The sequence below is a fragment of the Vipera ursinii genome (assembly GCF_947247035.1).
Source record: "Vipera ursinii genome assembly, chromosome: 2".
Classification (NCBI taxonomy): Eukaryota; Metazoa; Chordata; class Lepidosauria; order Squamata; family Viperidae; genus Vipera; species Vipera ursinii.
Window position 1 is genome coordinate 41,398,230 of NC_139513.1, and position 21,652 is coordinate 41,419,881.

At 35.2% G+C, this 21,652-nt stretch overlaps 1 protein-coding gene across 1 annotated transcript in view; it reads right to left on the reverse strand.

Annotated features, from left to right (window-relative positions):
- Positions 1-4,139: 4,139 nt before the first annotated feature.
- LOC310634806 (contactin-3-like) overlaps positions 4,140-21,652 on the reverse strand; it is a gene marked incomplete at both ends in the record, with an annotated part of 166,260 nt that continues 148,747 nt past the window's right edge. The window contains 9 exons of the mRNA XM_083353342.1: positions 4,140-4,234; positions 6,740-6,908; positions 10,203-10,315; positions 14,134-14,320; positions 15,531-15,646; positions 15,798-16,032; positions 17,470-17,540; positions 19,192-19,341; positions 19,428-19,586. Coding sequence (XP_083209468.1) covers positions 4,140-4,234; positions 6,740-6,908; positions 10,203-10,315; positions 14,134-14,320; positions 15,531-15,646; positions 15,798-16,032; positions 17,470-17,540; positions 19,192-19,341; positions 19,428-19,586 — 1,295 coding nt within the window. The remainder of the gene's footprint in view (positions 4,235-6,739; positions 6,909-10,202; positions 10,316-14,133; positions 14,321-15,530; positions 15,647-15,797; positions 16,033-17,469; positions 17,541-19,191; positions 19,342-19,427; positions 19,587-21,652) is intronic.

Genomic DNA, 21,652 nt, shown 5'->3' on the forward strand with positions numbered 1-21,652 from the left:
TATTATCTTTTGGGATTGTTGTGTCACACAGAATCAGTTTTGTGAGATGGGCAACCATACAGATTTGATAAACAAACAACAAACGGTGATCTTGCATGATTACCAAGTCCATGTCTTTTTAGTGCTGGATAAGTTGTACAAGAGAGGCTACATAAATCAAATGCATCTTCCTGGTTTCAATGAGTACAGTGTATTTAGCGGGCAATGTTATACATCCAGTCGTCCCTCTTCATCTATAACATTATTTATTTATTTATTTATTTATTTATTTATTTATTTATTTATTTATTTATTTATTTATTTTATTGGATTTGTATACCGCCCTATTCCCATAGGACTCAGGGCGGTTTACAGGGCAGTTAAAACCATGAATACAAAAAATTAAAAACAAATAAAGCAATTAAATTAAATTCAAGCCCCAAGAGTAAATCTAAAACCGAGTTAAATTAACAACCCCACAGTCTGGACCAAACAGATCGAAGAGCCAAGTTTTCAGGTCCCGGCGAAATGAGTGAAGGTCAGGGGCAGTCCTAAGTTCTGTGGGTAGTTGGTTCCATAGGGCAGGCGCATCCACAGAGAACGCCCTTCCCCTGGGAATAACCCGCCGGCATTCATTAAACAATATTTCTAATCCAGAACAAGAAATGTAGCAACAAACATTACATCTTCATTCATTTTGTTTAGCTCTTGAGAATCTAAAATGTTGGGAGATATCCTGTCATGCCAACTTGCCTACTGATGGAAGGCTTCCCGCTTCATTTTATTTTCAGCTCCTGAATCAGAATCACAGAGATCATGTAGAAATTATGGATCCCATTTGATCCACAACTGGCTGTTTAAATGGATTAAATGAGAGGCTTTGTGGCGCCCCGCAATACATAAATAATACATTGTTTCTTAATAATATGGTCCAGTTACTCCATTCGGCAACAGGGCAGAAAAGGATTTTATTTCTTTCATATTTAGCTTGGGAAAATGGGTTTGAGTTGCATGATAGCATTTGAAAGCAATTATAAATAGAACAATTTCTAAAACCACTTTTGGGATAGTTTAGAATACGCTGAAGGCAGTGCACAGAGACCCATGATGTTTTGGAAAATTATGGGATTCTCATTTTTTAAAAAAAGTTCAGTGCAAGTACAAACACCTTATGTATTTATTTGGTGAAAATCTTCTATATAGCGTATTAGAGCATGGTGACTGGTAAAAGAAATTGAAGCATTCAGATTGTATCTTTTTTTTCTCCATGTTATTCTATTCATAGAGGGACATCTCTAGATATAGCCCAATATTTATAAAATTTACCACAGTGCAGTCTTCACACCTTTCTTCAATTCACAAATCCTTTAATCCCATAATGTTGATATTGAACATAATTAAGTCTCATGTAGCATTGTCCTAATTAAAATATATATATAGTTAAGGAAGCTTAGCCTTATGGTTTGAAAGATTTGGATTTGCTTTAGGAATAAAATGAAGGTATTAGATAAAATTTGATGAAAGATAATTTTGTCTGTGTTTTGTGTTTGCATACCTTAGTGATTTTTTTTTTAGTATTGTCTGTCTTAATGGATGCTTATTTAGTTAAAATATCTGTTAAGGAACTTCTATAAATTATAGAAGATCCTATGTTCCAGTTTATATTTCAGATTATATAAATACATTTATGGCTAAATCTAATATGCCTTTTATAGTGCATCTCATGAATTGAGTTCATACTAGAATATATTTTGGATGGTTCTACAAATAGAATAGTTATAAAAATTCCTTTTTAATGACCCAAAAGACATTAGTTTTTGAATAGAATCAGGGTGACTTGATGAATCTGAGCATTATTGGCCGGATGAGAGTAAACATTCAGCTCCATTCAGTTCCCCTGACTCTACCATGAAAATTATGAAACACAAAGATATTCTACTCCAAACAGAATATCTACGTATTTGATAAACAGCGTGAAAGTAAATAATTCTAAAACAGAAATATACATTTAACCTTGGTTCTAGCTTAACTACTAATGAATAACAAGGACCCAAACTTAGAAAGAATAACTATCTATGATTTTATCATTATACTGAAATATTTGAAATTCTGACATAACTAGAAATTTTCAATATTATAAATATTTTATTAGAATAAAAAAATACATACAGATAGCCATAGGATATATACACACAGCTAACAGTTGAAAGAAAATTAGGTAAAACTTTTCAATATGAAACTAGTATATTCTAAACATCTCATGGAGACAATAGCAGTAGAAGGTAAATTCAGTAAGTTGATCATGAAAATGGTAGTAATAGGAACATGGTGTAGAATTTTCTTGTAACATGAATGGTAAATTTACCATTCAGTGGATGAACATTTGCTATGTATTATGTAAAGGAACTTTATTCCCATTGAAAGATAAGTATTTGGAAGCATCAGTAGTTCCCATTTTCCATGTTGAGAAGCCAGAAGCTACAGTGTTATATTTTATTATGTACATTATATACAGACACCAAAAAGGAGAAACTGTCAAAGCTGTAGTCATATGATTATTTTTTGTTCTGAAAAACCTAATAAAATATAGAGCAATGTTTGAATTTTTACAGCTCTTGTTCAAGAGTCTACCTCAAGCGTTCAGTAGAAAGGTCAGAAAAAGTGAATCCATACAAATTATATTTGGACTGAGAATTGTTTTTAGAAGCATTGAAATTGTAAACAAGGTAGCCAAACAGGGATGCTTATACATTATTTGGAATGAAAACATTGGTCAAAAAGAAAATTAAATTTGTTTATATAAATAAGAGAGCAGGAGTGAATCTATCACCCAGAATAATTCTAAACAATGGGGTAGAAACATTGCAATTGGACCTATATCCAAAGAGACTATAACCTGGCATTTAGGACAGCAACAAATTGTGGGTTGCATATTCAAACATATTACATATAATTTAGGAAGTTATTTCCTGGCTATAAGGCTCTGGTGCATTGTACTGGAAGTGTGATATTCTATTCTGGGCACTTCATCTGTTTATAAAAAAATACAAAGCAAAATACTAATATAGACAAAAATATGATGTCAAACTAAGAGAACAAGAAGAGCTACAGTAGTTTACCAAAAGGATGTGCAAGCATAAATAAAATAAGTGCGGATACTTTTAGACTGATATACCAAAAGAATTCTAAATGTTAAGGACTGAATTGACAGCTGTATGGAAGAACATAGTTGCAAGTGAATTTGTCCTGTAAAGCTTCTGAATTACTTTCACAGATTAATATGGTTTTGAACAAAAAAGAAGGACAATTTCTTTTTTATGTGGGTGGAAAGACATGAAAAAGACAAGGTATCATTCAGTGCTCTAATGTAAAAGCCAATCCTGGGATTTTCCATTTTGAAATTTTGAAACTGTACAAATACATTTTCAACTAAGACATTCTAGAAGATTACATCAGTCTAGAACAGAGAAAAATACTGTCTCCTTGAACAGTCTCTACAAATAAAGCAAGCAAACAAACAAAAATGTGTGTGTGTGTGGGAACTAGCAGAAGCTACCAAACTTTAATGAGAAAAAAAATGGAAGCATGATAAGGTTTTTAGTAAACCAGGGGTTTTTTTTATATTTAACTATTTACAACAAAAGTAAATATGTATAGTCTATATGAATATAAACAGAGATAATCATTTATTCAAATGAAGTTTAGCACTGAGAGGCTTTAAGAAAATTATTCAAGGTTTTTCATCAAACAGTGTTGAAATATAATTTGTAATTAATGTAAATTAGTATTAGAATGTTTAATTTCAGATAACGTTAAAATAATTTCTTGTTACTTGGAAAACATAAAGACTCTCAAAGCTTTTTCCAATGCTCATGTTCTTATTTTTGTCACATCAGAAATATGTAATGTAAAAAAATCCTTTGGTTCATTAAGTCTTAAGGCATTTTATATTCCTTTAGAAGGAATTATTTGAGATGGACATGATCTTTATGTCTTTAGAATGAAGTATCAGAAAGGATAAAAAAATGTTTAAATGCAGACTGGTAGTAAATGCATGCATAACTCCCACCTATTATTTCTGTTGGTCTTGTAATGGTTGTCTTAAAAAGCACTTTAAAATAAATGATACATCTGGTCTTGCACTATCTGAAAATACACTATCACAATATTGCATTGAAAATCAAGAGCAGAGTTATTGACATCAAGCTGGAAATGCAATTTAAGATTCCTGCACAACTTCCTCTTGCATCCATACCTGAAACAAATGAAAATTAAAAGATTAGTGGAAGAACAAAAGAATGTGTATTTTTAACAGTACCCTGATATTCCACACCTCTGTCTTTTAAATGCAGATGGACTGCTGAATCTTGTCCTGAATCTTGTTCTCCTATGTTGTATCATGCACTTATGAAGTGGCTCTTTTGTTTTCCCAGTGTACAGATCTGCACATGTCTCACTACATTAAAAGACAAGGGCCACTCTTTTGAAGTCAGCAAAGTCCCCATTTTGGACAGAGAGGACTGCTGATTTGAAAGAGGGGTCAAGGATACTCAGTGACCCTGAGGATACATAAACCTCCAAGGGGCCTCAATGACTTGCTAAAAGAATGCAAATGACCAGCTGTCTGCAAGGAATATAAATCCTTCCATTCCCCACCAACCAGTCAGAGTTGAAGAAGCTTCTTGGATGAAGCAAAATGTCTTCAAAAAACAAACAAACAAAAAAGTCAAATTGCCTCTTAAAAGAGCATCTTTGGGACAACCATGACCTATACGACTGAGAATCTCCACAGACATGTCCCTGCTAAGTATAAAAAATAACAGAATAACAGACTTGGAAGGGACCTTAGACGTCTTCTAGTCCAACCCCCTGCACAAGCAGGAAACCCTATATTATTTCAGACAAATGGTTGTCTAATCTCTTCTTAAAAACCTCCAATTTATGGAGCCAAGTTGTTCCACTGATTAATTGTTCTGTTGGAAAAATTTTCCTTAGTTCTAGGATGGTTATTGTTATTGCTAGGTGTTTCTCAATCAACCTAGAACTAAAGAAAAATTTCCCAACAAAACAATTAATCAGAATCTTATCCATCTGCTATAAACAAAAACCCCTTAGGCTTGATGATTTCTTTCTTGATAAGAATCTTCAACCTTAATGAACCTCACTCTTGGCAAAAGGGGAAAACATTCCAAGATAAGATAGCTATATCCTTCTTGTTCTTGATAATATCTAATTGGATGAGACTATTGAAAAAACAGGTCTACTTAATTAGAAAATTCCCATAGATGAAATATTGATGCAGACCTAACTGAGGTTGGCATTCCTAATAAATACATATCTTTTGAGGGATCCTTGGTGATCTCTGAGCTTGGTTGTTTTCTTACAGACCTTTCAATACTCAAACATCATCAGTGCTAGTAATAAAACATCTACAAGAAAACAACCAAGCTCAGAGACCATTTCAACCCTAAGCTACAAATATTCTCCTCTATTGGTGTCTTTTGTCTGCCACTGTTTCTTCAAATTGTAATTCTGTGATGTTTTTGAAAGGGCTGGTAAATATTAATTGTCTCTACCAAGGAAAAGATGAATTTGTCATTCTTTGCAAACACAATTACTGATCCAGGCTCTGACATTCAAAAAATTTAATAACAATAAAATTAATTAATTTGTTTGGAAATTAGTTTGTGTGGGAAAATAGTCGGTGGGTTCAATACAAATAATTACCTGTAGAATCTAGGTAGAAAACGCTGACTGTATGTGTTTGGAGTTGATTACATTTATGCAGCCAGTAAATCTCATCTCTCCAATTAAGCACAGGCATCTGGCATTCAAGACATTCTTAGGTTTTAGGAGTTTGGGAAACATTTTTTCATTTAAATTGTTTATAAGTCTAAAACACAGTAATCTATTTCTAATGTTACCCTGTTGTTTGTATATTGCCCTTTCATCCTTTTATTTTTCTTTTGTGTTTTGTTTGGGAAGAGAACATATCTATATTATAAATTCTGAAAAACATTATATGATAAATGGAACTTTCTTTTGAAAAGTTGGGCCTGGTTTCTGGTAACTATATGGATTTGTTAATATTGTTTTCTTGGCAGTACCAAGAAAGATTTGTCACTGCATACTTTCATGATTCATTCAATCAATCAATCAATCCATCCATCCATCAATGAAAAGTTTTATAATGTAATTTACAATCCTGGGATTTTTTTGTTGGTCCCCTTACCAAGTATTAGCAAGGTCTGATTATTCCTAGCCACAGTTAGCCAGACTATATTGCTTACTGTATCTTTATTGATATGCATGATATACTGTTAAAATAATATTTTGAACTCATACATATATTGCAAAAATACAATGTATGTTTGATGTATCAGAAATAATAGCTAGATGGAAATGTAGTTATTTATACAAACTCACTTCCTAAAGACATTTTTCCTTAATTTCCTAAATTAAGCATTATTCAGTTCCTGATGTTTCCTTGTAAAAATCTACTCCTAGAAGATTGTAAATGAGGGGTGAAACACCTTCTGCTTTTTAAATTGAACATTCATCTCATATTTTGGCCACATTATACAAAATGATATGGTAAAAGTGGAAAATCTTAGCACAGCCCTTTATTTGGAAGCAAGTTCATCCAAAAGACCAGATCAATTTCTTTCATGAAATAACATTCATATTTTACATTAAGTTTCATCCTGAAGATAAACCATATTTTAGCAAAGTGTCATACATTAGCATCCTGTAAACATACTTGCTAATTTAGGGACTTTAATCTGGTCACTGCTAATGCCATCTCCACCATCAGTCACTGCTTTCACTTCTATAACATAATCATTGTTTAAAGGAAGCAAAAGTTCTGCAGATGTTGTGTTTGTGTCCAGGATACTGAGCTGGTTCTGATTGCTAGTCCAGTATAAAACCTGCAACATAAAAAGAAAAGTGATGACTTTAATGATACTACTTAATCATCGTTTTATATCATTTCTGGGTAGAAGGAAAAAAAAGATTCCTGAAAAAAGGGTGAAAAAGAGGCTGGATATTTTGGTTTCTCAATCATGGGATCTTTTAAACAAATACCGTAGATTATTCTTCTATTGCAATTTGTCTTTACCTGTACCAAGCATTCACATAAGTATGTAAGTTACTAGGAATATGATACATAGACATTGAAGCAAACAAAAATAATATGAATATTGATGAACCATAGTAAAAGAAAGCTTGTATATAGCAAGAAATTACTCTGGATAAAACTTAACTGTCTTTTGTGCTACATTTAAATGATGATTCATTTCAGAACAACATGCAGAATTCCAGTATAATAAACATTCTTCAGAATACAATTAATATACAAATGGCCATAGTCCAGAGAATTTATTAAACTATTCATTATGTGGACTGAAGGAATATTTTGTTCTAAGCAACTTTGGTGAGGTAAGAAGCTTAATTAAAAGCAGTTTCAAACTGATTTTATTCTGCATATTCTAAAATATTATTGTTAATGTTACTCATGGCTAGTCAGCATTCTGCATTTAGTAACTTTTTCAGATTGCGTACTTCATTTTCCTAATCCACCCCAATAGTAAATCAGACATTGAGAGAATGGGAAGAAAGGAGAAAGGCATAATATAGTATACCGTAAGTTCCTTAAACTAGTCCCATTCACAAGCCCAAGAGATCAGTTCCCAGAACTTATCCCAGGAATAGGCTACTTAAGGAATACTTAACATATGCTTCATATGTTCATATTATTTGCTTTAAAGCAGGGGTGTCAAACTCAATTTCATTGAGGGCCGCATCACCATTGCGGTTGCCGTCAGGGGGCCGGGTGGGTATGGCCAGGGTGGGCGTGGCCTACTGGGTGGGCGTGGTTAAAGTGCGTATGGCCTACTGGGTGGGCATGGCCAGGTCTACATTGTTCGCATCAAGGGTGCCTATGGGGACCTGGGCAGGAGTGGGACAGATCTGGGGGTCTCTGGCAGAAGGAGGGTCTCTGGGCCAGGGCCAAGGCAGTGGGGGCCGTTCCCTCACTGTTTCCAGGATGGCTTCATGGGCCACATGAAACCACTTAGCGGGCCGGATCCGGCCCTCGGGCCTTGTGTTTGACATGTCTGCTTTAAAGTTTACTGAATAGTCTTGGACAACCACTGCCTTTCAGGTGGGCTATAGTTAGAGGGTTGTCTGGTGTACAAAATTTGCTGAAGAAGGATGATGTACAAAGATACAATCTAAAAAATTAAATGGCTGGGAAATGTAAGAAAACAATGCATATAGTGCAACCTCAATTTTCTGGATATCCATTCAATAAATTTCAGGTGCGGCAACAAAGTTTTACTTACAACTTTACTCCAAGCAATGGACAATATCTTTGTTTCCAAAGCAATTCAGACAATTGATGTAATTGCATAATTGTAATACTTTTCATGTTACATTATTTGTATAATCATTAGTTCCCTTAGTTTAGTTTCCATCCATCGTTTCTTGTCTTGCCTTCTGGTGCTTTTGAAAATAAGCTGACCAGCTCTTCATTGTGTCAGCCCCTCAAATATTGGAATACTGCTATCATGTCACCTCTAGTCCTTCTTTTCTCTGGATTAGGCATACCCGATTCCTGCAATTGTTCTTCATTTGTTTTAGACACCAGGCGTTTAATCATCTTAGTTGCTCTTCTGTGGACTCTTTCCAAAGTTTCAACATCTTTTTTTGTAATGTGATGGTTAAAACTAGATGCAGTATTTCAGGTATGGTCTTACTAAGAATTTATAAAGTGGTATTAATTCTTCACGTAATTTTGATTCCTTTCAATTGAGTACATACTTTCATGATATGATGTGGCAAGATTTATCAAAATCATGCACATTCTCATGAGCCACAGTGGCACAGTGTTAGAATGCAGCACTGCAGGCTAATTCTGCTGACTGTTCGGCAGTTCGGCAGTTCAATTCTCACCAGCTCAAAGTTGACTCAGCCTTCCATCCTTCCGAGGTTGATAAAATGAGGACTCAGATTGTTGGGGGCAATAGGCTAGCTCTGTAAACCTCTTAGAGAGGGCTATAAAGCACTGTGAAGTGGTATATAAATCTAAGGGCTATTGCTAAGTGCTAACCATATTTCTTCAGAAATCTTAACCTTCCATATCTTATATAGTAATAGTACATTTTTATCTTTATGGAATAAAATTTTTAATTGTATCTACATGAGAAAGGAAGGTATCTGCAGTCTCAGGATAATTTCTTCTAGATTTAAGGAAGAACACAAAAACTTTGGGAAATCAGCTACTCCCCAATCCTTCAGTGAGGACTGAATATTTATTTATTTATTTATTTATTTATTTATTTATTTATTTATTTATTTATTTATTTATTTATTTATTTATTTATTTATTTATTAATGGGACTTATATCCCGCCCTATCTCCTGAAGGACTCAGGGCGGCTAACAACAATAACATATAACAGAAATTAAGATAAATATATATATAGCTGGCTCAGGAATTCTGGGAGTTGAAGTCCATGAGTCATAAAAGAGCCAAGGTTGCCTACCCCTGGCCTAGACCAGCGGTCCTCAACCTCTGGTCTGTGGACCAGTATCAGGCTACGTCATGCCCGCAACTGGTCCACACAAACCAGGAAAGACCCATCCGCAGGATGCAGGCAGCACACAAAACCATGCCACCTCCGGTCCGCAGAAAAACCTGTCTCCATGTAACCAGTCCCTGGTGCCCAAACGTTTGGGGACCTCTGGCCTAGACACTCAACTTGTGACCACAATTGAGCCCAAAATGTCTGTTCTTGAGTGAGGCATTTGTTAAGTGAAATTTGCCCATTTTACAACCTTTCTTTCTACAGTTGTTAAGTAAACCACTATAGTTGTTAAATTTGTAATGTGGCTGTTCAGTGAATCTGGCTTTCCCACTGACTTTGCCTGTCAGAAGATCACAAAAGGTGATCACATGATCCCAGGACACTGCAACTGAAGCGACTGAATTTTGATCACAAGACCAAGGGGATGCTGCCAATGGTCGCAAGTGTGAAGGCACACTTTCTGCAATGCCATTGTAATTTTGAACAGTCACTAAATGTGAACTGTTATAAGCTGAGGACTACCTCCAATCCTAGATTTTAAAATGGACAATAATGCAGCTGTGGTGAGATAGAGAATGCTGATATTTTCAAAGTGCGGTTTTAGTTACATCACCATTGCCTTGCTTGAACTTACCTTGTAGCCCACTACTTCTGACTCATTTTCCATGGCATGCACCTGTTCCCAGTTCAGCACTACCCTGGAGTCTGTAATGTTCCACTCTAAATTTCCTGGAGGCTGGCTGGGTGCTTAAAAACATAATGAATACAAGATTTAAATTTATTTGGCATTTGAAATTTCTCATGTCAGAGCAAATAATTCAGGTACCTGACTGTCACCACATCCTTTGTACACTGTTTTCATGTTTGGAAACATTTAGAAGGATATGATTTTTAAAGTGGCTGAATTCCATTGAATATTCTGCTGAGTGAAATTCACACCCAAGCCTGCAAGTGATGTTTATGCCATTTCAAACATGCATAAATAAACATTACTGCAAACTAGGATGAAATGCATGCAGACACATAGACACCCACACACCTACAGGAGATCTTTTGCATAATTATCTACACAATTGTCATTATTCTCTTTTTCTCTTCTTCCTTTAATTTAATGGCTTGTTCCAGATTCCTATGAATGACTGCAAAAAAGATACCACTTTACATTTTGAATCAAATGATGGAAAAACAACAGCCATTGATTTTGCAAGAAGGCATTATCTGAACTGTTGACAATGTAATTGCTGAATAAAATAATTACAATTATAACAAAATAGAAAAAAACAACAACAATGTATTTGGAATTCCCTGGGAATCATGAATCCTAGAATACATTTGCTGACATGAAAAAAATAATTCCACCAACTTGAATTGAATTGAATTCCACCAAAACTGAATTAAGAGGTCATTCTTATAGATACTGTTAAAATTGTTCAGAAAACTCAGTATATTTTACTTAATTTTCAGGCAAGACCTATTTTTCACAACTTGCTATTTTCTAAAATTGCAGGATAATTAGATTAGCAGCTGGTCAAGTGATAAATAACTAAATCTTGGACATCAATTTCTAAGCATGCTAATGATCAGTTGTGTAGCTTGCTCTCAGGATGACCTCCTATTTAATAGGCATTGATGGTATGCCTATGAATTATCAGGTACATGAATTAACATCTGTGTACTATAAATATCCATGCAAATGGAAAGTTATAAGAAAATTGGGAACTGGAATAAAGGCAAAGATGGAGGGAGAGAGAACAAAGAATTATCTGGTTTCGATTTTGTAGTGAGCAAATAATTTTGGAGATTATATTGAGATGATTGATTATGTTGTACTAATTTATAATGACCACATAAACAGATTTTCCCCAGAAACTTTTGACTTCAGACTGGTCCTTCAGGTCATCCAATGATGCATCCCTTATTACTGTAACTGAGTTCATTGATTTTGCTGATAGTTGTTCTCTTAATTGCATCCTTCCATCTTTTCCAGAATTACACACTTCTCAAGTGAACTAGATCATTGCATAATACATCCAAAGTATGATTATTTGAATCTGGATATTTATACTTCAAGTGAGAAATCTGGGTTGATTTTTTGTTTTCTTGACTATTTCACTACCAAGGTTCAAAAGCATTAAAATCCCTACTTCTTCAAAGTCCAACTTTTGCTTTCAAAGAATGTCACAAAGAACACCATTGTCTGCATGATTTTGATCTGTGTAGGAATAGATGCATCTGAATATCTTTTCAAAGACCTTCATGGCTAACTACAATGGGCAAATTTGCAGGGTAGTTGTTGCCCGTTGGTTCTGATAGTACTGACAGTCAATCCTAAAAAGTAGAAGTTATCTCCCACTTCAGTATCTTTTCATTTCTAGGGATGGTTACTGTTTGATTTTGTTTTTATTTATACTCAGTCCCATTTTATCACTGTGCTCCTTGACATTGGAGTTTTGCAAATCCCAAGATGAACTAAAGCAGCAGATAAATGCCAATCAATTACTATAATATGATCTTGAGCATATACCTACCATTTTCAAGGGTACAGAATAAGAAGAATGAAAGAAGTTGGTAAACTTGTCTATTAATGTATGAACTAAGAAACAGAAGATAGCAAAACAGGATGTTAGAACAAATGGTGGAAACTGCCAAGAAGAGAAGAGAAACCATAGTCAGAAAAGATAAAAATCTGAGGAACTAAACCAAGAATTTCAAAGAACTAATTGAAGAAACAAGAAGTACTGTAGTTTTACAACGACATCTGTAAAACATCAAAAGTGAAGTTGTAGAAAAACAAGAAGTCTTTTAAAAAGTCTCTGAACTTAGAAACAATTTACACTCTCTAATTGGTATGCTAAATGTTTTTTTTTCTTTCTTCCATTCAATCATGTCTGATTCTTGCAAATTGCCTGAACAAGTCACTGAAATTTTCTTGGCAAGGTTTTTCAGAAGTGGTTTGATATTGCCTCCTTTCTATGGCCGAAAGTGACTGGACCTTTGGCTTTGGGCCTAACATGGAACTAGAACTCACAGTTTCCTGCTTTGTAGCCTGATGTCTTAACCACTGCACTAAACTAGCTCTCTTAAAGGATACTAGTGGGCTGATGATAACTGAATCAAAGATCAGACAAAGATGAAAAGAGTACAATGAAAATCTATACAGAAGAAATATTAACATCCCAGATATCTGAGAAGATAGTTGCCACTTATAAAAATCTCTGCTATTATAAGGTTTGTTACTGAGAGTGTCTTGCATAGATAAGCAGCTATATAAATTGCATTAAGAAAAATATTGTTACATCAGCACTCTGGACATTACCAAGTTGGAAGCCTACAGAAATTTCTGCAAAACCCATACAAAAATGGCAAGCAACTTTATGAAATGTTTGTGACAATACAACAACACTAACAGAACTTTGCTAATCCAGTTTGATGTGTGTTGATCACAAAAGGGAAGCAATACCTGGAAAGACTCATTGGGTATGCTGAACCACATGGCAGGAGAAGAAAAACAGAGGAAGTGTTTTTATTTTCTATTTCTGTTACTGCTCACAAAGCTGTTCAAAGCTCTGCTTGCAGTTACTCAGAATGAAAGGTGTTAAAGTGGCTTTGAGGCTTGGTAGAGATGGATATTAACTTTTCACTTCCAAACTTGGGAGAATGGAAGATGAAATAGCTTATGCTACTACATCTTCATCGCACTATATAGCCCTTGACCTATGTATATACAATTCTGTACAGGTAATCCTTGACTTGCAACTGTAATGGAGCCTTCCCATTATGGTTGTACATTATGACAACTGTAAAGTGGATCATCACATGATGGACCAGATCAACATATTTACAACATTGTTTATGGTGGTAATTAAACCAATAACATGGCCATTAAACCAACACCAGGATTAAGTGAATTGTTCATTATGGTAAATACCAGTTTTTAGCAAAAATCTGACCATGGGACATTGCAAGCAGCCATAAATGTGGCTGACTGCCAAATGCCTGAAATGCAGTCATGTGACGCAAGGGGCAGGAGAAGGTGGCTGTCAGAACTTCAGAATCAGGTCAAAAGTATCTTTAAGGAAATCCTTGGTAACTTTGAATGGTTACTAAGCAATAGGTTGTAAGTTGAGGACCACTTGTACACAAATTCTTAACCAATGGAAATTCAAAAATATCCTTATAAAAAAGAAATAAGTTCTGGAAGAGCCAGGCTTTAATGAACAAATGAAACTCTAGAATTCATTTCTAACGCATGGCTTTCTAATTACCTTCAGTATACTAGTACTGTTTCTAATACATTAAGAATATTGGGGCAGGAATATATTGAAGTCTAATTGCTTTTCTGTATCTCACAGTCCCTATAGTAGCATACACGGCATTATATTTAAATTGTTATTTCCTTTCCACAAGTTACAAGAGTAATTTTTAATTCACAGAGACAGCAAGAACGTATACATTTCCAAAGAACACAGCAGAGAATTCTAAGACGCTTTTTAGAAAGGGGTGGGATTTTTGACTTGGAAGTAGTAGGTTCCCACTTCTGCTCTTAATGATCCTGAAGTACCTACGTGGCTTTTTTGTGGTAGCATTGACAGTGGCACTGAAAGGGCCTGCTCCTGCACTGTTGTATGCTCGAACGGCTGTATAATATATCAAGTTGCTCATCAAGCCTGTTATTTTCACCGATGTCTCCTTTCCGGTGGCTCTTACTTTGTTTGAAGACTGTTCTTTCCCACCGTTGTTCCAATATCTTACCTAGAGGGAATAAGTCACAGCTTAATTTAAATCACACTGTTGACACTATTGCTCGGTGTCAGCTGTTGCTTAATTAAAAAAGCTGAAATGCAACTTTGTTTCCAGGCTATTGTGGGGGGAAAACACTAGGAAGAAAAATATATATTCCTATGAAATCCAAGAGTTTTATTTTGATTCGAGGAAGATATATTTACTGAATAGACATCTACCACTGGATGTGCATACCAGATTTTCTAATGTGATGTAGATAAAAACAGGAGAATCAAATTGTGTATCTGAGAATCAACCTTGGTGGAGCAGTGGGCTAATGCCTCCTTAAGTAACACCAGCTGCCTGCAATTAGTGCAGGTTCGCATCCCACCAGGCTCAAGGTTGACTCAGCCTTCCATCCTTCCGAGGTAGGTAAAATGAGGACCCAGATTGTTGGGGGCAATTAAGCTGACTTTGTAATAATGCCACTTGGGAGGGGGTGTGAAAGCCCTAATAAGCAGGCATATACATAGAATGAAGGCTACTGCTAAGCTTGTAAGCCGCCCTGAGTCTTCGGAGAAGGGCGGGATATAAATGGAATTAAAATAAAATAAATAAAATAAAACCTGTGCACCTATTTTTGTAGTGAACTTCAAAAAAATCACATAAAGGCCTCGCTCATATTCAATTTTCCAAATGTGTATTTAAATGTAACCAGGTTTATACAGGATGCATTTAGATGGAAGATTATGTGATTTTCATGGGTGATGATGCAGCAGATACCAACCAAGCATGTATAGAAGTTGGTTGCCAGTTAATTTTCATTCTCAGTGCAGTTTCAGTGAGCTTGCTATAATTGATCTGGTGTAATGCCAGCAAAAAAGCCAAAACTCAAGTTGTGTATGAAAATCTGTGAATTTTTACATTTGGCTTTTATATTCCCCATAAGATCTGATTAATTTGCAGCTATGCCATGTGTTCATCTAGGTTCAGAAGCAGAAAGTGGCTTTTCCAACTTTGAAGAATCAGCCATTTAAGTAACTTTCCTCCAGAAAGTAGGAGTGGGGGAATGGGGAAAAAGTAAAAGTTTCCATGACTCATTTTCCTATTGTGAAATCGAGACAGGATGGCTGATTTTTTAATAGCAAACATAAGCTTAGTATTGCAAAGGAATAATTATTTGAAAGCAAACAGCATCCCATCACAGTAAGAAAGAAGTACAACAGAAATTTGATTTTACCTCATAGCCCAATAATCTCCCACTGCCCATTTTCCAAGGAATGGGAATCCAGGTAACTTCAATTGTGGAAGAAGACAGACTATTTGCAGAAACACCAGAAGGAGCGATTGTAGGCTCTGAATTAGGAAACAAAGAACAAAAAATAATAATGATTTTAAAAATAGAGAAATCTAAGATGACTGATTTGCCAGTCAATTCAAACGCCTGCACTGAAATTAATTATTCATTTACAGATAAAATGCCCAATGAAATTATTTAGTAACTCACCCTCTTCAGCAGAATACACTGTGGCCACTGGACTAAATGGCCCTTCGCCTTTATTATTGTATACGCCAACCTTGACTTCATAGGGTGAAAATGGGAAGATGCTTTCATTCCTAAAGACGTATCTTGGGGTATCAGGTGATGTAATAACTGTCTGTATCCAGGTTGTAATGCCAAGAGGTCGGAAAGCAACCACATAACCAAATCCTTCACCATTCTGTAATTCTTCAGGAACTGGCTAAACACGTAGATAGTATACAAATAAGATACTAAAATCATCATCATCACCATCACCATCATCATCATCCTTGTAGAAATGTAACCTTCCAATCTGACAATGGTTTGTGATCTCATAAAACCTCTAATCAACCATTTTAATAGCATAGCTTTCTGAATGCTAATAATTTCAATTTAGTAAAGGAAAAATGACCTCCAATACATGAAAATTTAGAATATACTGAACTTCGACACATAAGCTTACTTATTTGGCAATAGCCCCTAGGATATTTAAGTGGCTCTTACTGCTAAGACACTATATTAAATAAAGCTGAAAGAATGCCACATAGGACCTTGAAGCCCATGGAATTTCATACTGATATTTCTGTGGGACTTAATTGTTTTCCATGTTGTTTCAGCTAAAGCTTTGAAGACTATGCTCTGTTTGTTCTACAATGCCTTCAAATCTGTCAGAAATTTTTAAATCTATCCTTTTGATGACAAAAAATATATCAAGTTAGTTAAACAAGTGCTTGACTTCAGGCTGACTGTTCACCTTGTCGTTTATTGATTAAAACCTGAAATTAAATGTTGCATGGCATTATCTTATGCCTTTTCAATGAAGATTAAAATACAACTACAGGATATACTGCATAAACGTATGTACTGAACATTGTCAACGACTTATTAAGTACCTGTAGTTAACTGTGTATACAGAATATAAAGCAGATTAGATCTTTCTTTACATGAACTAGTAAGACAAAAGACTAATATTAAACCAAATAGATACTTAATTTACTGCTATGTAATAAAGTAATATGTCTTAAAAGGAAGAGTTGGTAAAATGAGCAAAAGGAAGAATGGACAACACCTGTTTCATTCTCAAGAAACCTTATAAAATCATTTTAAAGACATAACATCCTGTTGGGTATATAAAGAAATTACATAATTGTAATTACAAAAAAGAAGATAGAAAAAATATTAAAAAGGTAGAAATAAAAAAGGAGCATAAGACGAAGATTGTAACTAGTGAAATAGAATTGAAACCTAATTAAAGTAGCATTACAATAAGCTTTATCTGTAAGAAGACTATGGAGTTATTCATATGGTAGGAAAGTGGAGTATAATTCAAAGTATGGATATATGTTATTCAGTTTAATGGAGGGCATTCTCACATGAGGTTTTCCCATTACTCTAGAACAGTGTTCTCATATGTTTTCAGGAGCTAAGGATTTGTAAATGGAAATATGATGGTTGGAAGTACCCCTTTTCTTCCTTTCTCTGTATAAGATTGTGGTGTTAGTGAAACAATTTAAAGACTCTTCTGTGTGTCTGTTTGGTTAGCTGCCTATAATCAGTGGAGCTAAGGAAAATAGACATGTTAGTTAATTACTAATTACAGAAGGAGGGGGAGGGGAAGGGGAGGAGGAGGAGGAGGAGGAGGAGGAGGAGGACTTACATCCCATGTTATGACCAATTCAGACCTGCTGCCTCCACCTCCACTTACTTCAGTTGGTGGTACTTCTGGAACTGTGAAGAAGAAACCCAACATTATATATTGTCATATGCTGATAATCTTGTTTAGAACTGGGGTGGGAGAGGTGGGCAATTAACTGCTTCTGAACCTTTGAGCAACATTCAGTATCATAATGGTATTTTCCCCCATTTCCACGAGTTGGAGATTAGAGGCACTTTTTCTAGTACTTTGTTAGTGGCTCATTTTCGTGGGTGGTTATAGAGGAGGACATAAGAATGTAGTAGACATTAATTGTGAGGACTCAATATTAGTCTTAGTTTCTCCCCTTTATTTAACATCTACATGAAGCAGTTGGAAAAACTCACGCATTGGGAGTACAGTAGTCCTTGACATATGACCAGTCACTTAAGGACCATTCAAAATTATGATGGGCCTGGCAAGTGTGCTTTACAATTTGTAAAGAATTTCTGGTGTTGTCAAAAATCATGCCACGCAAGCATCCCCTGAAATGCAGTCAGCATTTCAAGAACTTGGGAATTGCCTTGCCTTTATGACTCCTTAGAGTATTCCATGGCCATGTGACTGTGCAGTTTGCTGACATTTTTGCCAGTTTCCAACAAAAAGTGCACATTTGGAAGAATGTGCTTGCATTTACAACTATGGTGTTCACTTAACGATCCCATATGCACTTAATGACTGCTGCAAAAAATGTTGTTTACAAAATAAATACTGGTTATGTGAGTGTCTTAAGTTATGACCGTAATGACATATCTGGTTCCAATTGAGGTTGTGAGTCAAGGATTACCTATATTAAGCTATCCTGAAAAAAAGAGAGAATATATGTATGCACATATGTGATAAAACAGACGGTGTAAGACACACAAGCAATATAGGCACTGGCAGTATTAATATTAGAAATTCTAAGAAAAATCTTATTCTTATGCAATAAATTCCCGTATAACACTTCTGTTCAATAATCACACAAACCTACTTTAGTTCTTTACAGCTTAAAAATTGCAAAATAGGGTTTTTTAACTATTGTGAGCTAAACTCTTGTATCTACATTTGTAGAAACTCTTGTATCTACATCTAGATCTTATATCTACATTTAATTTCATTTTCCCAAACTTTAGCAAAAGAACTGCAATATAGAATAATTTTTATTATTTCCATATATGTTTTTCTCTCCACTTATAATATTCCAGAGCTAAACATCAAACAAGATTACTTAGTGTCCTGCTCTAGTAATATCCATCCCTTGCTGACTCAAATTAGTTTCTCCTTATCTTATAATAAGGGGATACACCAAGATACATTCACTTGTTAAGCCTCATCTAAATGTTTATTGGTGCCAAAAACAATGCATTAACTTTGGCAGCAGAATACTGGGCTAAATACATTGTCTTATGGAAGGATTTCTTTTTTCTTTAAAGGACAGGTGATTCTGAGTTGACTGAATCTCAGTAGCATAGCAACACTGCATTGTCAATCTTTTTTTGATTGTTTAAATTAATATAATTTTGCATACTTGCCCTTGCATACACTGTCAAAATATTAACAATTTGATTTGACATATCCTCCCAACACATGAGCCCGATTGGGTAGCGAGGTTGGAAAATATATTACAAGAGTTGTAAACATTAAAAATCACTTTGCTATGCTGAAATTATCAAATGAAACAAGCAAACAAAGAGACCCACTAACCTGCCTCTTCAGTTCTTACTTTTTCTGAGGGTAAACTAGGTTCTCCACCTCCAATTTTGTTGTTGGCAACTACACGAAATTCATATTCAACCCAAGGGTTTAAATCTACTGCAGTAGCCATGAATGTTCTCCCATCGATGGCATCAGGAACTGTCATAAAACATTTTGGAAGAAATTACAAAATTCTCATTTTTTTCAAGAACTATAAAATATCTAGGGATAGCTATAAACTTTACCTGTTCTGGCTCTTTGCCAACCCACTGAAAATGGTGTCCTGGCCTGAACAATGTAGCCAGTGATTGGACTGTGATTATCTAAGCCCTCATACCAAGAGATTTGAGCTGTTGTAGCTGTTATTTCATCCACTTTAACATGCTCTGGAGGTCCAGGTGAACCTAATGCAGTAAGAGAAAACATTTTAAAGTAGGTTGTGATCTTTTAAGTTAACAATCACTAACATGTAATAACAAATTATTTTTATTCTTGCATCACTGCAAAAGAATAAACCAACTTATAGAGCAAGAAATGTTTGTACATTCACCAAACCATTGTTTTGTTATTTTATGGTAATAAAAGGAAGCTCTAAAACAGGAAATAAATAAGAGGACAATAGCTTATGCATTCTTTCCGAGATCTTTATTCAAATTTCTCTACCTTTAAATTATGTCTTTTAATTTAGTCTTTAATATCCTGTCCTGAATCTGTCAATCTGACAAACTGTTATATAAAGCAGTTTTGCCGTGAAGCTTAACACAATGTCAGCACCATGGACAGCACTGCAGCACTAGGGATTTAATTTTCCTTCTAGGAGGATGTTTATTGGATCAGGGCAGAGCAGAGCCCAGTAAATTAAAGCCCCATTGGAAAAAAAATAATTTTCTATGGTTGGAAAGGTCACATTTAACACATTCTCCAAGTTATGTAAAAAAGATGTTAAGACTCTAGAAAGAGTACAGAGAAGAGCAACAAAGATGATCAGGGGACTAGAGGCTAAAACATATAAGGAAAGGTTGCTGGAATTTAGTATGTCTAGTCTAATGAAGAGAAGGACGAGGGGTGACATGATAGCAGTGTTCCAATATCTCAGGGGCTGCCACAAAGAAGAGGGAGTCAAGCTATTCTCCAAAGCACCTGAAGGCAGGACAAGAAGCAACGGATGGAAACTAACCAAAGAGAGAAACAACCTAGAACTAAGGAGAAATTTCTTGATAGTTAGAACAACTAATGAGTGGAAGAACCTGTGCCCAGAAGCTGTGAATGGTACAGCACTGGAAGTTTTAAGAAGAGACTGAATAGCCATTTGTCTGGAATGGTATAGGGTTTCCTGCCTGAGCAGGGGGTTGGACTAGATGACCTCCAAGGTCCCTTCCAACACTATTATTATTATTATTATTATTATTATTATTGTTGTTGTTGTTGTTGTTGTTGTTGTTGTTGTTATGTACTTCTTAGTTCATTATAGAAAAGGATTGGTTTTATATTTGTATTTCGAAAATTTAAAAATATTTTATTGCCTATCCTGGAAAACAGACTACAAATTATAATTATATTGGCATTATCAGCTTCAGGTTGGACATGGAGACTATACTTCAAAACACTGCTCTGTTCTGAATACTTATGTCTAAATAAGGCAGCTTGCAAAATTAATTCACACATGCAGGTAGTTTGATCGGGTAAATACTATTCTTACCTAAACACTAAGTACTGTTTCTGTAAGAAAGCAAGGTAAATCAAATGTGAATATGACTGGCTTTTCATACAGGTCATTTCTGAGGATGTCAGTGGTATTAATAAATGCAATAGTCACTTCAAATAGTCACAAATGCTCTTGTGGTTTGGGACAATTATATTAAGAAATGTAAGCAAGCAGTACCAAATCATACAAAATAATGCTGAATGGAAGGTATTATATGGTAACCAATGATGGAGTTGCACAAGTATAAAATTCTAATTTACCAGCTAGGGAACATACTATTCACCAATCTTGAATTTAATTATAATTTCCCTATGTATCAAAGGATGCCCCTGAGTATTATTTAGATAGCTGGGAACAGTGGAATGAATATGGGCACTGTGAACACTGGATACAGTTCATTAAAGCAAAACTTTAATAACAAGACCTTTGGTCTTATAGAACCAAAAAGTGTTGCTTCGCCTGTAGAAAAATACTTAAAAGTACATAGTTTTGAGGCCCTGTAATTAAATTATTTTCTATTTTTAGAATTCATTAATGTATTTAGTTCACTCTTAAGGAGAACTGGTCAGAGAGCCAGTTTGGTCTAGTTGATTAAGGCACCAGGCTAGAATGTGAGTTCAAGTCCTGCCTTAGGCATGAAAACCAGCTGGGTTACTTTGGGCCAGTCACTCTCTCTCAGCTCACCTCACCCCACCAGGTTGTTGTTGTTGTGGGGGGAAAGGAGGAGGAAGAGTTGTTGGATGTGTTCGCCTGGAGTTATTTATA